Source organism: Microchirus variegatus, assembly GCF_963457635.1.
Source record: "Microchirus variegatus genome assembly, chromosome: 7".
Taxonomy (NCBI): domain Eukaryota; kingdom Metazoa; phylum Chordata; class Actinopteri; order Pleuronectiformes; family Soleidae; genus Microchirus; species Microchirus variegatus.
This window is the reverse complement of record NC_139808.1, coordinates 19,274,777-19,289,932: the sequence shown is the minus strand read 5'-3', so window position 1 is coordinate 19,289,932 and position 15,156 is coordinate 19,274,777. Positions and strand designations below refer to the sequence as shown.

At 45.7% G+C, this 15,156-nt stretch overlaps 1 protein-coding gene across 1 annotated transcript in view; it reads left to right on the top strand.

Annotated features, from left to right (window-relative positions):
• Positions 1-1,611, top strand: part of LOC310929420 (intermediate filament protein ON3-like) — a gene marked incomplete at its 5' end in the record, with an annotated part of 48,809 nt that extends 47,198 nt beyond the window's left edge. The window contains 6 exons of the mRNA XM_083892177.1: positions 77-172; positions 276-440; positions 551-676; positions 773-993; positions 1,086-1,144; positions 1,258-1,611. Of these exons, the coding sequence (XP_083748303.1) occupies positions 77-172; positions 276-440; positions 551-676; positions 773-993; positions 1,086-1,144; positions 1,258-1,418 (828 nt within the window). The 3' untranslated portion in view covers positions 1,419-1,611. The remainder of the gene's footprint in view (positions 1-76; positions 173-275; positions 441-550; positions 677-772; positions 994-1,085; positions 1,145-1,257) is intronic.
• Positions 1,612-15,156: the final 13,545 nt, after the last annotated feature.

Here is a 15,156-nt window from a genome sequence, read left to right as displayed (position 1 = left end):
CTTTAGATTTTTCACTCCTGGATGTGTTATGTGGCCAGTTTTAACAGTTTATATATGCACTTCTGTTCTTTACCAGGATGTTGATGCTGCCTACATGAACAAGGTTGAGCTGGAGGCCAAGGCTGATGCTCTTCAGGATGAGATTAACTTCCTCAGGGCCGTCTATGAGGCTGTATGTAATATAAAATCTACTTCAGCATAATTATTTGATCATTTTATAACATCTAAATGAGACAAATAAGATACTATTTTACTATCACCATGTGTTTCTGTAGGAGCTTCGTGAGCTGCAAGGCCAGATCAAGGACACCTCTGTCATTGTGGAGATGGACAACAGCCGTAACCTTGACATGGACTCCATTGTTGCTGAAGTTCGTGCTCAGTATGAGGACATTGCCAACAAGAGCAAGGCAGAAGCAGAGACCTGGTACAAACAGAAGGTGAGTGAAAAGCAAAGTGAAGGTATATTGCCTTTTAGTCTGAGCATGTGCAACACATCTCCTAACCTTCAATATAACTGTCATGAAACTGTTTGTGTTTTCCATTATAGTACGAGGAGATGCAGTCCTCAGCCGGATCATATGGTGAGGACCTGCGCTCAACCAAAGCTGAGATTGCTGAACTTAACCGCATGATCGCTCGTCTCCAGAATGAAATCGAGGCAGTCAAAGGACAGGTATATTTGAAGAAACATCTTTTAATTACAAAAAAATTCACATTTTTAGGGGTTTGCAGAGTTACTGAATAATTTGTAACATAATTTTTGCCACAGAGGGCAAACCTTGAGGCTCAGATCGCAGAGGCTGAGGAGCGTGGTGAGCTGGCAGTGAAGGACGCCAAGCTCCGCATCAGGGACCTGGAGGATGCTCTGCAGAGAGCCAAGCAGGACATGGCCCGGCAAGTGCGTGAATACCAGGAGCTGATGAACGTCAAACTCGCTCTGGACATTGAAATTGCCACCTACAGGAAACTGCTGGAGGGAGAGGAGAGCAGGTGGGACATACTTGAATATTAAATGCTGATTTGTGCCTGCACTACGTTTTAATTGTGAACTGAGGACTAACTGAGCTCCATTACAACATTAGAATTGCCAGCGGTGGTGCCAGTGCAACCATTCATGTGCAGCAGAGCTCCGGAGGCGGTGGTTAGTTTCAGATTTTACACATAATCATCATCATAAATAACACAAACCAATAGAACATAATGAGACATGGATGAACAAATGAAAACACCTTCTGTCTTTTTTCCTCTTTCCAGGATTGTCCAGCGCCAGCTCTGGCGGATATGGCTATGGTGGTGGCAGCAGCAGCGGTTATGGCGGTATGAGCAGTTATGGCGGTATGGGCAGTATGGGCGGTGGTAGCATGATCACCAAGTCCGTTGTCTCATCAAGCAGCAGCAGCAGAAGAAACTTTTAAAAGGAGAGCTGTCCCTCTTCCCCTTCAGAACATTTTGAAATTCAGGGTCCTATACAATATTGTTTATACTGTTCATCAAGAAAAAGAACCAAAAATGTTTGCTAAAATGTCAAAAAATGAAAACATTGTGATGGCACTGCCATCATGTATGGTTCAAGTATCACTGGCTGTATTATTCACTACACACTTCAGCATGAATTGATAAAAGTTTCTGAAGGATAACAAGTTCCTAAAAACACACAATGGCCAGGTCAGTTAGCAAGACAAAGATTGTTTTCTTGCTGACATCCAAAAAATAAGAAAAAAGAGCAATGGAGCATGAACACAAAGCAAGGAAATGATAGAATATAAACTGTATTAGAATGTTAATCTGCTCTGATATTAGATCTCAGAGCTGAGATGGACGAACCAATTTTTGTCTACCTGTTCTCAGTTCATGAATCCTACATGTCTGTTTTCGTAAAAAAGAGCAAGTCACTGACCAAATCTTATCACTACAGAGTACAAGAATTATACATTTGAGTAATGTTACATGTTTACATTTAAACCTTGAGTTGATTGGTCACTGGCTAGTTCTGTTTTACTATTCTGTCAAATGTTTCCCCTGCTTTGTTTTGCCACTCCTTGTCTTCAAGCTAAAACTATGTTGAAACCAGATTTATTTTGTAAAAGCCTTGACAGCAATGTGACCAATGCATAAATGTTGCAGCAGCTGGCATCAAATGAACCTGAATGAAATAAATCTGAGAACTAAAATGATCTGCTCTCTTTTCTCATTACTGTTGTGTAAAAAAGCCATGTCTTTTACAATAGCAGCTAAGTGGCAGCAAAATGACATTTTTCTGACAGTGGTTTCACATGGTGGCAGTGGTGTGCCACTTTTACACTTCTTTCTTGGTTGAGCAGCTCCCTCTGTACTGTGCAGAGGTGCAAAGAGTATGACAATATTCTACTCAAGTAAAAGAAAAAAGTACCTCATTGAAACTTTATGTAGGTGGTGAAGCCTGTATCTGACGATCTGGACCATCTCCCACGTAACGTTATCCACATCAAAGAAATCCACTGAGATCAGTCGTAAATTTGAAGTGTTTACTTCGAAATGCAGGCAAAAATACAAAAAATACAGATTACAGATTGCGTCCTATACGCATAATTGTAAGAGCAAGTGGGAGAAAAAGAAAAAAGGAGAATTGAATAGAGAGGTCAAAAAACTATCTGGCTCCACTCCCCGCTCGTCCTGACTGACCACTCAATTAACATCATATACCCAAAAACCCTTGAGCGAGTGACACATTAAAGATGCAGTCTGCACAAACAAAAATACATTCTGCCACTATAAAGTACCGCAAACATAACTCTAAACAATTATTTAAATAATTCAAACATATACTTATTACATATTACATGCATGAACTTAAATTATTCTATAAACAAAAGATAACCGCATTTAGTCTCCTACACTTTACTTAAGAGTAAAAGTTACTTAGTTGCTTGTTTCAACAATTAGAACAAACACAAACACTCAATGAGGCCTTTTCCTTAATCTTATTCTTCAATTTATTTTTGTTCCATCAAATAGCACATTTTAGCAGAGTACACCACTTCAAACAGTACACTTGAATGAAAGTAAAATGTTAGATTTCAAAACACGCATGCACGCTATCAGGGGCATTTTATGCCAGCAAACTATACTAAAATGCCTTAACCGCGTCGCCTACTCCTGCATAAAGACACGCGTATTGCGAGTACACCAAATAATGAAGGGTGACGGTTGATGAAGTGTCATGCAACGTACGAACGCAGCGGACGTCTGTGTGCACGCTCGTCTCAATGTACTGACACCCAACTTTTCATTTTATTGAAATGTTTATTGTACGTGCACACTGTCTTGAAAAAAACAAAACAAAAAAACGTGGCAGTATCAAGAGTCGGCAAGATGAGTATTGTAGAAAATGGCCCAAAGTTATCACATATTGTTACTGTTATGTCAGGTATGTTGTATGTTGATTGCTGTGTGGGGGAGCCCCCTGCTGGGCTTGGGTCGTAATTGACTGCACGCAGCGGAGCAGCAGTGTGTGTGGCCGCAGTGAATGAGGGGAGTGAACAGTTAAAGACGGGTCATCGGTTCATGTTATGGCGACTGTCTGCGCGTGGATGACGCATGTAAGTATGCATATGAGTGTGTTGGATGTGCGTTGCTGCATTATTAGATGTTTGGGCCATATGACGCGGAGCTTTAACGCTCGTCGCGCCGTAGTCGTACTATATGGTAGATATGACGGCTAGCTTACTCTCCGCCCGAGTATATTGAGTGTCACGTGATATGCCCATGTTTAACGATCGTTATTACGTCGGTTATTTTCAGTGTGACGTTGCATAGAGTGTTGTGTTGATCTGTTGCTGATTAGTTATTATATTTTCAGAGCTGTAATTGTGTATGCTCATGTTATTCTATGTTTAGTTGGATCTGAGCTAAGTGGTTTGATTTGTTACTGCTGATTTATTCATTCATCTGTGTAACCACAGAACAAATTGCCTGTAAGAGGAGAATTCACCAAACGGAACCAAACGGTCACCAGCCTCCTCATTATTGAGTCTCTGGAGATTTGGCTTAAAGTGGTGTCCTGGCCGACACACCGAAGCAATTAGATTAGCGACTAGTGATACACCAGAACCAGTATACACCTAGGTCAGAGCACTGGGTTCGCGTCAGAGATGGATCCATCTTCAGAGTACGAGGATCATGGTGCACGCCCCAAATGACATCGTAGTCCTCCAGCCCGCTACGCAGACTATGGTATGGATCATCTGGGCTACATCAGTCAGAGATACAGAGAGGATGTAGAGGCCTATCACCAGGAGGGAAGGGCCAGGATGACCCCCCTCACCACAGATCATGATTCTTCCCTATCAAGCCGCGTGCAGAGGCGGGATGCTGTTCTTCAAGAGGTGGACTTGTGCTATGGTGCTGAGGACAACGCAGCACGTCCAAGAGTATGAGCTAGCCCCCCTGCAGTCACCGGAGAGGGGGTTATGGGAACGGATCCATGATGGCTCTGCACCCCTATATTCAGTGCTGCGCCCCAGACATCCACAGGAGGATCTGAAGGTAGAATTGGAGGACATCCGTCAAGAGAGACACCTCATCCAGCAGACCCAGCGCCGCATGTCAGCAGATCTGGTAGATCTGTTCCTGTTACCAAACCACAGAAGAACACTGCTCCTTCCCAACGCCCCTGGCTCAAGCCGCTTCATTCCCCATTGCAGTCATTCAGTTCACCTCCAGCTGAGCCTAAGCATTCTGCGGCATACAGCGGAGTCAAGAGTGAGCCACGAGGCGATCCCCAGCAGCCTCCTGGTGGGTCATGGATGCAGCCACAACCATTGCCTCCAGTTAGGACCTCCCACTTTCCAATCCAGTTGAGTCCAGCTACTACGGGCCACGTCCGACCATCCGCAGCTTCTCTCGTCGTGACCCAGGCAAATTTGCCTGGCTTAAGCGTTCATTGGAGAACCTGTTACCCCCAAACGCCCAAAACTCTTTAAGTATCAAGTGTCCTCTAGTTGGATCACCTGCAACTAGAGGAGGCCCGGTTGATAGCAGACGCTTACCTCAACTCTCCAACGCCCTTCTCTGACACCATGGCTGCATTGAATGATAAGCTTGGTCAGCCACACCAGATAGCATTGAGGCGTATTGCTGCTGTGTTGAACTCACCAGATATCAGACGGGGAAATGTTACTGCATTCGAGAAGTTCGACCCTCCAAGTACAGTCACTGGTAGGAATGTTGAAGACATTAGGCTCCGAGGGAAAAGCAGAGCTACAGTGTGACTCGCATGTTGCTCGCCTGCTGAGCAAATTACCACCTGAGCAGAGAGCTGAATTTCCCTGCTGCATGTTTCATCGAGGCTCACAAACTCACACCTTACCTGATCTGTCTGAGTGGTTGAAGTATGAGTCCTGGTGTCAGGACTCTGAAGGACAGCTGGCAGTGAAAGGGGCTAGGGAGAGGCCAGTGCCCCGCCCTGGCGGTCGTCAGAGTCATCGCCCCACTACCGTTCTCCATGGTGGAAACGCCGCAGATACCAGATATTCGAACTAAGGGCGGCTCCTTTAAGGGGAACAAGAGTAAGCCTTACTGTCCATTCTGCGAAAATGAGGAGCATTATCTCAGTCAGTGTGTAGCAGTCTCCAGGCTGACTAAGGATCAGCTGACAGAGTGGATAAAGAGCAACAAGAGGTGTTGGCGCTGTACACGCTCACATCAAGCTGCACAGTGCAATCTGAAAAAGCCATGTATTCTCCGTCAGGGAAAACACCTTCACGTGTTACATGAGGTCAACGTGAGGTCACCTAAGGAGTCAACAGCAGCCTCACAAGTAACGAGTCATGCTACGAGGGCCACAACGGAGGTGCTATATTTAGACCGACCTACAGAGGGAAGCCGGGTCCTGCTGAATCGTTAAAGTCTGTATTCACTATGGTGGCCCAACACTGCACACCTACGCCATATTGGATAACGTTTCTGAGCTATACTATGCTGCTGCCGGATGCAGCAGAGCAGTTGGGAGTGCAAGGACCCTCAGAGGAATTACCACTACGCACCATCAGACAGGAGGTGCAGACACTCCGTGGTGCATCAGTGTCATTCTCCATTTCTTCCCTTGCAAAGCCAAAGACCAGGTTTAAGATTACAGGTGCATTCACCACCGCTTGCATCGGACTGGCTGGTCATACCTACCCCATGAAGCAGCTCAGGAGGAATTACAAGTACCTTATTGGCCTTCCTATACCGACCCTAACAGATGTGATCCCCATCTCATCACCCCCATTGAACCCGTCAGGTTGGGACCTCCAGGGGGGCCTGCTGCCATCCACACAAAGCTGGGTTGGACACTACAGGGCCCAGCTAGTGTAGTCCGCCACCTTGCACAAACCGCAGCAGTGCCTCTTCACAGTGGTAGCACCTCAGGTGAGCGAGCTGATGAAACATGTTGAGAGACTATGGCAAGTTGACACTGTCCCATTCAGGAGCGAGAAGCTCGTCCCTCGTTCAAAGTAAGATCAGGAGGCCATCAGTATCCTCAAGACCAAGACCACCATAGTAGAGGACAATGGCATACTCCGCTATGCCACCCCACTGCTGCGCCGGGGGGACATGCCACTCCTTCAGGCTACCAAAGAAGCTGTCATGCCCACCTTACGAGGTGTGGAACGGCAACTGGCCAAAGATCCAGCTCCGAAGAGGAACATGTCCAGCATGTCTGCCTAGTTCTGCAGAGACTGCTTGAAAATAAGCTATTTGTCAAGGCCGAGAAATTTGTATTTCATGCTAGATCTGTACCATTCCTTGGTTTTATTGTAGAACAGTGCAGTCTCGCTCCCGATCCCTCGAAGATCTCTGCTGTCAAAGATTGGCCTAATCCCACCACCCGGAAGCAGCTCCAGCGCTTCTTGGGTTTCGCCAATTTTTGTCGAACCACTCACCAAGCTTAGCTCTCCTAAACAGGTGTTCCTGTGGTCCGAAGACGCCGAGGCTGCCTTCATCCGTCTGAAGGAGACGTTCACGTCCGCTCCAATCCTCGCCCACCCAGATCCTGAGCGCCAGTTTGTGGTCGAGGTCGACGCTTCCGACACCGGGGTGGGGCGGTTCTCACATTGACTTTTCCGCCCTGGCACCAGGAATATAAAGCCCGATGCTCTTTCCCGCATCTACTCTCCAGACCCACCCGATTTGGAAACAGGTCCCATTCTGCCTTCTTCCTGCATCCTGGGCCCCGCTACATGGCCAGTGGAGGAGAGGGTACGCGAGGCCCAACAAACTGAACCAGACCCCGGAGGAGGGCCTCCGGGTTGTCTATTCGTCCCAGAGGCTACACGTTCCGAGGTCCTCCAATGGGGTCACTCTTCCAAATTGACCTGTCACCCTGGTTCCGCACGCACTCTTCAATTCCTGAGGCAATGCTTCTGGTGGCCCACCATGTCTCAAGACGTCGCCACCTTTGTGTCAGCCTGCCCCACTTGCTCCAGAGGCAAGACGTCAAATCGCCCTCCTGCCGGACTACTGCACCCCCTCCCCATTCCCCACCGCCCCTGGTCCCACATAGCAGTAGATTTTGTCACTGGACTACCCCCATCCCATGATAATACCACCGTTTTGACTGTCATTGATCGCTTTTCTATTCCCCTCCCTGCCCTCCCCTCTGCCATGGAGACTGCTGAGACACTGGTACAACATGTTTTCCGCATCCACGGTTTCCCCTCCGACATTGTGTCGGACCGTGGACCACAATTCTCCTCCCAAGTATGGAAGGCATTCTGTACCGCTCTAGGAGCCTCCGCCAGCCTGTCGTCCGGCTACCACCCACAGTCCAACGGCCAGACTGAGAGGGCCAATCAAAATATGGAGGTGGCCCTCCGTTGTGTCGCTGCTCGCCATCCCGAGGACTGGAGCACATTTTTACACTGGGTTGAATATGCCCATAATTCTCTCTCTTCTGCCTCAACAGGAGTCTCACCATTCATGGCGTCCCTGGGATATCAACCCCCCTTGTTCGACTTCCAGGAGAGAGAGGTTGCTGTCCCCTCCGTGCAGGCTAACATGGAGCGATGTCAGGCCGTTTGGACACAGGTCAGGGCGTCACTGCAGAGGGCATCTCAACAGACCCAGAGACAAGCCAACCGCCATCGAACCCCTGCTCCGGAATACCTACCTGGCCAAAAGGTCTGGCTGTCGGCGAAGGATCTCCCACTCCAGGTTGAATCCCGCAAGTTGGCCCTAAGGTTCATTGGTCCCTTCCCCATCGACAAGGTCATAAATCCAACCCCCGTCCGTCTCAAACTGCCACTCTCCCTGAAGATCCATCCCACATTCCATGTCTCACTTATCAAACCCGTCATCAAGTCCGATCTGGTCCCTCCCGCCGATCCCCCTCCTCCGCCCACCCACCGTCAGCCGGATCCTAAACATCCACCGACGTGGTCGAGGCCACCAATACCTGGTGGATTGGGAGGGATACAGTCCTGAGGAAAGGTCTTGGGTTCCACGCCGCTTCATCCTGGACCAGACCCTGATCCAGGACTTCCACCGTGATCACCCAGATGCTCCTGTCTTGGCGCCAGGTGGCGCCCGTTGAGGGGGAGGTACTGTCACGATCCACATTTCATGTCACTGTTTGTTTTTATTATTGTTGTGTTCATGCTCCGTTGTCTTTCTCTCTCTGTCTCAGCAGGGTTGACCCGCATTCTGGAGAATGACGCCAGTGATCACCACCACCAGCGCAGTTCCGCCCAGCTGTTCCTGATCAGCAATCATGTGGGCTTATAAGGCGGGACTTTGCGATTCTCTGGCGTCAGTTCCTTGTTTTCGTTCAGCTGGTAAAGACTATTGATTACATCGCTCTTAGAAACTCTGACTTTTAAAGACTGCTACTTACCTTAGCTTCCGTGCTCAGGTCACCACGTCTCCTGCTCCTCCATCTGTGACTCACCAGATCCATCTGCTCCCCCATGAAATTAAGGGAGCACTCTATGCCACTGTGAGAGCTCAACCAGTCGCAGAGGAAGATCTTCACACAGTGCTTACTGAGGTGGAAGGGATTCTTAACAGCAAGCCCCTTGGATATGTGTCTTCCGATGCTAGTGACCCTGACCCAGTGACGCCCAATTTTCTCCTGATGGGGCGGCCAGATGGATCGTTACCGCAAGTAGTCTACCCAGAGAATGAGCTCATCAGTCGTCGTCGTTGGAGGCACTCCCAAGTCCTGGCTGATCACTTCTGGGCCCGTTTCATCCGGCTCTATGTGCCAGGTCTTCAAGCTCGCCAAAAGTGGCAGGCCTCACCAGCCAACATCGTACAGGGCTGTGTGGCGATGATCGCAGATCGACAACTTCCCAGGGCGCTGTGGCCCATAGGGAGGCCTGAGCCCTGATGGACACGTTCAGTCAGCTGAGGTGAAAGTGAGGGAAAGGGTCTACACTCGGCCGGTTGCCAGGCTGGTGGTCCTCCCTGCACTTCCATCTGGAGAAGATGAGGACAACTCCCTTCCTACGACCTCATCCCGACCAAAGACTTTGTTGCTTTCATGTAGCAAATGTATTATATACATTTGGGGGTGGATGTAGAAAAGGCCCCAAAGTTATCACATATTGTTACTGTTATGTCAGGTATGTTGTATGTTGATTGCTGTGTGGGGGAGCCCCCTGCTGGGCTTGGGTCGTAATTGACTGCACGCAGCGGAGCAGCAGTGTGTGCGGCCGCAGTGAATGAGGGGAGTGAACACTTAAAGACGGGTCATTGGTTCATGTTATGGCGACTGTCTGTGCGTGGATGACGCATGTAAGTATGCATATGAGTGTGTTGGATGTGCATTGCTGCATTATTAGATGTTTGGGCCGTATGACGCGGAGCTTTAACGCTCGTCGCGCCGTAGCCGTACTATATGCTAGTTATGATGGCTAGCTTACTCTCCGCCCGAGTATATTGAGTGTCACGTGATATGCCCGTGTTTCACGATCGTTATTACGTTGGTTATTTTCAGCGTGACGTTGCATAGAGTGTTGTGTTTATCTGTTGCTGATTAGTTATTATATTTTCAGAGCTGTAATTGTGTATGCTCATGTTATTCTATGTTTAGTTGGATCTGAGCTATGTGGTTTGAGTAATTACTGCTGATTTATTCATTCATTTGTGTATTTGTCATTTATGTTTAGAACCACAGAACAAATCGCCTGTAAGAGGAGAATAAACGAGATCCAAACGGTCACCAGCCTCCTCATTGAGTCTCTGGAGATTTGGCTTAAAGTGGTGTCCTGGCCGACACACCGAATCGGACTAGTGATACACAAGAACCAGTATACACCTAGGTCTCCACTACAAGTATTGTCTTTAAGATCTGCTTATGCTTCAAATTCAACCACCTTGACTAATCCTTTCAAGACTGATGACGTGTTATTCATTATGATCATCTACTACCTCTGCAATGCTGGAAAATAGGAACGAGTTCGCTCATGCGCTGTTCGGCTGCCAAACCAAGACCCATACAGTTTAGTTTATATATCATTATAATTATATATTCTTGAACTGAATTCAATTATTCTGCTGAAGAACATTTCCATGTCTCCATGAATCCTCATGAGGATCAGCACCCTGGACAGCACTACGTCGACCTGCACCACACCCGGTTCCGCCCCGTCCCCTGCTGTCGGAAGTGTCTGTGGAAGTAGCTGTGCTCGTAAAATGTGTGTTCATCTCATCTTTTTTCATATCTAATGTAATTCTCATGAAATCGTGGTTTCAAAAATGAAATGGGATGAACAGGGAATCCCAAGTGATGTCATGTGCTCCCAGGAAATCCCTCCGCCCGGCTGTCCAATGCAATCACATACCTTTTTTGACGAAATGTTCTAGTTATGAGTTAGACTGTCGGCGTGTGCACGCTATAGGCGTTAACGCGTGGTCAATATTGTACTGAAGCCAAAGCTTCAGACGCCTTTACTTGTGCACCCGTGACTGAAACAGCAAACTGTCACATCGTTCTCTCTTGGTAATACTTGCAGCTGCAGACGAGTGTGCGCACAGACTTCTGCTGCGTGTGCAGGTGGCATGAATTTAAGATTAAGATTAAGAAGATTAAGAACCCTTTAAGTCCCGCAAGGGGAAATTCAATTCCGCAGTGAGTTAGTGAACACACACAGCACACAGTGAGGTGTAGAACATGTAACCCAGCGCAGTGAGCTGCCATGCCAGTGAGCGGCGCTCGGGGAGCAGTGAGGGGGTTAGGTGCCTTGCTCAACAGCACTTCAGCTGCGGACTGGTCGGGGATTGAACCGGCTACCTTCCGGTCTCGAGCTCGAATCCTTAACCACTAAGCCACAGCTGCCCCCCATGACCCCTCACTATTTGATTTCCACAAACACTACACAGTGTGTGTCTGTACGCTCATGTAGAATTGTACTAATTGTCACATGTGGTCTTCACGTCACATATTTGAGGCGTAGTTCACCCGTCACACACCCGTCACGTAGGCGTATGTGCAACAACGTGTATGCAGCGTCTGCATGACACATATGTGACGCCCGTGTGTCCATTGAAAGTGAATGAAATTTACACGTGCACTGGTTTGATGTCATCGCATAGGCACTGTACACTCGTTTTAGTATAGTGTGCTGGCATAAAATAGCCCTGATAGCACGCACACACGCGCACACCTAGCAGAGAGGGGACTGTCATTCTTCACTGACAAACAGGGAACTTTGGTTTCTGGTAATTTTTAAATAAAAACAAAAGCATAGAAAATTTACTTTAAAGGTCTTTTACCATAATATTACTTCAAATGTGCTTTTTTTTTTTTTTGTTGAAGAAATAGCAAAGTGGGGACTAAGATCCTTGACCCACGTCTACCTATCACATAGGGGACCTCCCACTGTTACAGTGAAAGTGTCTGCAGCCATTTTTCAAGTCAGTTTTTTTTTTTGTCATAAATTGAAAAATATCATTGTCCAAGTCCACTGCTTTCCTATGAATAGTTTGATTATTTTCACACAGTGGATGCTAATTTCCTGTGATTTCCTGATGTGGAAGTAATTTCACTGACTTGTTAAAACCATAATGAACAGTTGAGCAAATTCCGAGTTTCCAGTTGTCCTTGAACCCACCACACGTCACGTTATGTCAGGGGTGTCAAACTCAAATACAGAGTGGGCCAAAATTTAAAACTGAACAAAGCCGCGGGCCAAGGTTGAACAAATGAACCTTTTAATAGGGACCCAAACAAGTTTTGCATTGAATATTGAACAAGCAAGGCTTATATAACTTTATAGTGACATGCAAAATCAAGTTTCAAATAATAATAATAATAATTAAAAATATCAATGGCATATCAAATAAAATTTTTAATAAAAATTGAATGCACCCTAAATACAGGATAAGCGGTAGATAATGGATGGATAAAAATGGAATGCCTCTTTTCTATTTGCAGCCTTCTGAGGTAAATATCAAAATAAACTTTTTCCACAGGCTAATAATAAATTTGAAAATAAAATAACAATAATGAATATATCAAACATTCAAGCCTTGAAGTAGCAAGAGAAAGTGCATGAAAAAAATGTTAATTATTGCTCAGTTTGCTACACTGATTTGCTTTAACACTGAATATGGAACAAGCAACGCTTATATAACTTAAGAGTGCAAAATCAACTTTCAAAAAACAAACGAAAAAACATCAATGGCATATTAAATAAAATTTAAATAAAACATTTAATGCCTCTTTTCTATTTGCAGCCTTCTGAGGTAAATATCAACATTAACTTTTTCCACAAATTTCAAAATAAAATAACAATGAATAAATCAACCATTCAGGCCTTTTTACTGCTCAGTTTGCGACACACTGATCTAATCTGATGTGCCCAAGACAGATACCTGGCATCTTTTCTTGGATGCTAGTTCATAAATGTCAGGGTTCAGGCTTTGAGCTGAGGCAACCTTCATTATCGAACGAAGGTGTTCATCAGTCAGACGTATCCTGTGAGACGTTTTCGTCATCTTCATTGAGGAGAAAAGTTGCTCACATAGATAAGTGTATAATAATACCGGCGGGCCAGCTCTAATGTTAATTTGATATTGCCTCAAGGGCCAAATTAAATTACACGGCGGGCCAAATTTGGCCCATGGGCCAGAGTTTGACACCCATGCGTTATGTTGTCAGTGTCTTCCCGTACAGATTTTTAAGCGGAAGCAACCAGCTATACTTTCATTCAGAATGGGCATTCGCAAATGGCTGAAAAAGCCAGAAACTACACCATTAGCGTCAATGGAACCTGCCAAAAGCAACAGGAGAACCAGAGAAGCAGTGGGCACAAGTTTTCTTATACTATGCCTTCTTGTATCCGCCCCCCCCTTCTGTACTGAGCTCTTGCCTGGACTGCCGCTCAGAAACGTTCAGAAACAGCACTATCTGTCAGTGTAAAATAGCCTATTCTGATTGTCCGTGTTCGAAGATCGCACCCTGATTATTTGATACATTCTGAATGGCTTCTGGTGAAGAGAGCAGACAGTTCAATAAAGCAGCGACAGCTTGGCCAAGGCGCTCTCGTTCTCTCCAAGCCGCCATGATGCGCTACCTGTTCACAGTTCCTGCTTTTCGTCACATGACCCGAAGGCCTTCCTCTTACATTAAATGTTTTTTACCACTCACATTAAATGTTTTTTACCTCACACATTAAATGTTTTACTGCTCACATTAAATGTTTTACCTCACACATTAAATGTTTTACCGCTCTCATTAAATTTTTTTTACCGCTCACATTAAATGTTTTTACACATTACATGTGAGAGGTAAAACAATTGTATGTGAGAGGTAAAAAGGTAAAAGAGAGTATGTGAGAGGTAAAATTGTGAATGTGTGAGGTAAAATTGTGTATGTGAGAGGTAAACTTGTGTATGTGAGAGGTAAAATTGTGTATATGAGAGGTAAAAAAAGGAATTATGGCCTACACAGCCCCTCATACCTGCACGTCCCTGTGTGGCTAATAATAAGTTGACGAGTGCACACACGCACACACACACACACACACAGTTGATTAATTTACAGTAATGTGATTAAATGTAAACTGGCACTGTACATATGTATACCAACCAGACACTTTATCAACATTTTTTTTTTGTCTTCACTGCGTCCCTTGATGATTAGTTATCACTTGCACCTGGTGTTCTTTATCACTGGCCCTTTAAAAGTTCCCCTCATCTCTCTCATCAGTTGTGAGTGTGTTGTTCATGTTTACCGAAAGAAGTTATATCCACACTCCCAGTTCATGTGTCTCGTTTTTATATCATCTATGAGAGTCACGTAGCAAGGCTGTAGTTTTGTCTTCTGTATTTTAGCGGAGTATTTGAGTCCGTTTCGCTCCCTCCCTGAGTTTTTGTTATTGTTATTTGGTTGCTATTTTGAATTGCTGAACGAAGCAATAAACTTTTGAAATCTGCTCACATCTCATGCATTTGAGTCCAAGACCGAGTATCAAGTTGAAACAGAAGCCAATCTGAGATTAACTCTGTTTTGTGCTGTGTGCAAGTTTTACAGTAAGTAGCCATTATGATGAGATTGCAAATTACATTCATGAAGAGACGAATGTGGCCAGCAACAACACTCAGGCTGTGGCATTCACATCAAGATTTATTGGTAGTAATGCTCCAGTGAGTGAAAAGAAACACATTGTCGTCACAGGTCTGGACTGTTGACACGAGGAAGAGGTAGGATGAGTAAGTTGATAGATACAATTCACAAACCACATTCTGAACTGGCCATCTGTAGAAGAAACCTAAAATTCAGGCCAGGCCACATTTTTCCAGTCTCACACCATCTAGTCCTGTTTCACCTGCAGCCTCAGGTTGATGTTCCTGCTGTTGTAGCCCGTTTACCTTGTGGCTGGAATTTGTGTGCATTGCTGTGCATTCTGAGTTTCCTCACAATTCATCAGCTTCAGTATTCAACAATCATGTCATTGTAAGAGTTACAGTCTCCTTCTGGACATTTAAAATTAAGCTTCTGACCTGAAGATAATGTGACGAGACCCATCAGTACCCACACCTCTTCAACTCAGCACTCAAAGTACAGTAAAAGTACAGATGAGTTCAAAATCCTGGCGAGAACTCCGATATTCTGAATTGAAATTTGCACATGCATAGAATGCTAGACTTCATCTTGCTATAAACGGAACAGCAGCCAAGCATGTGAAT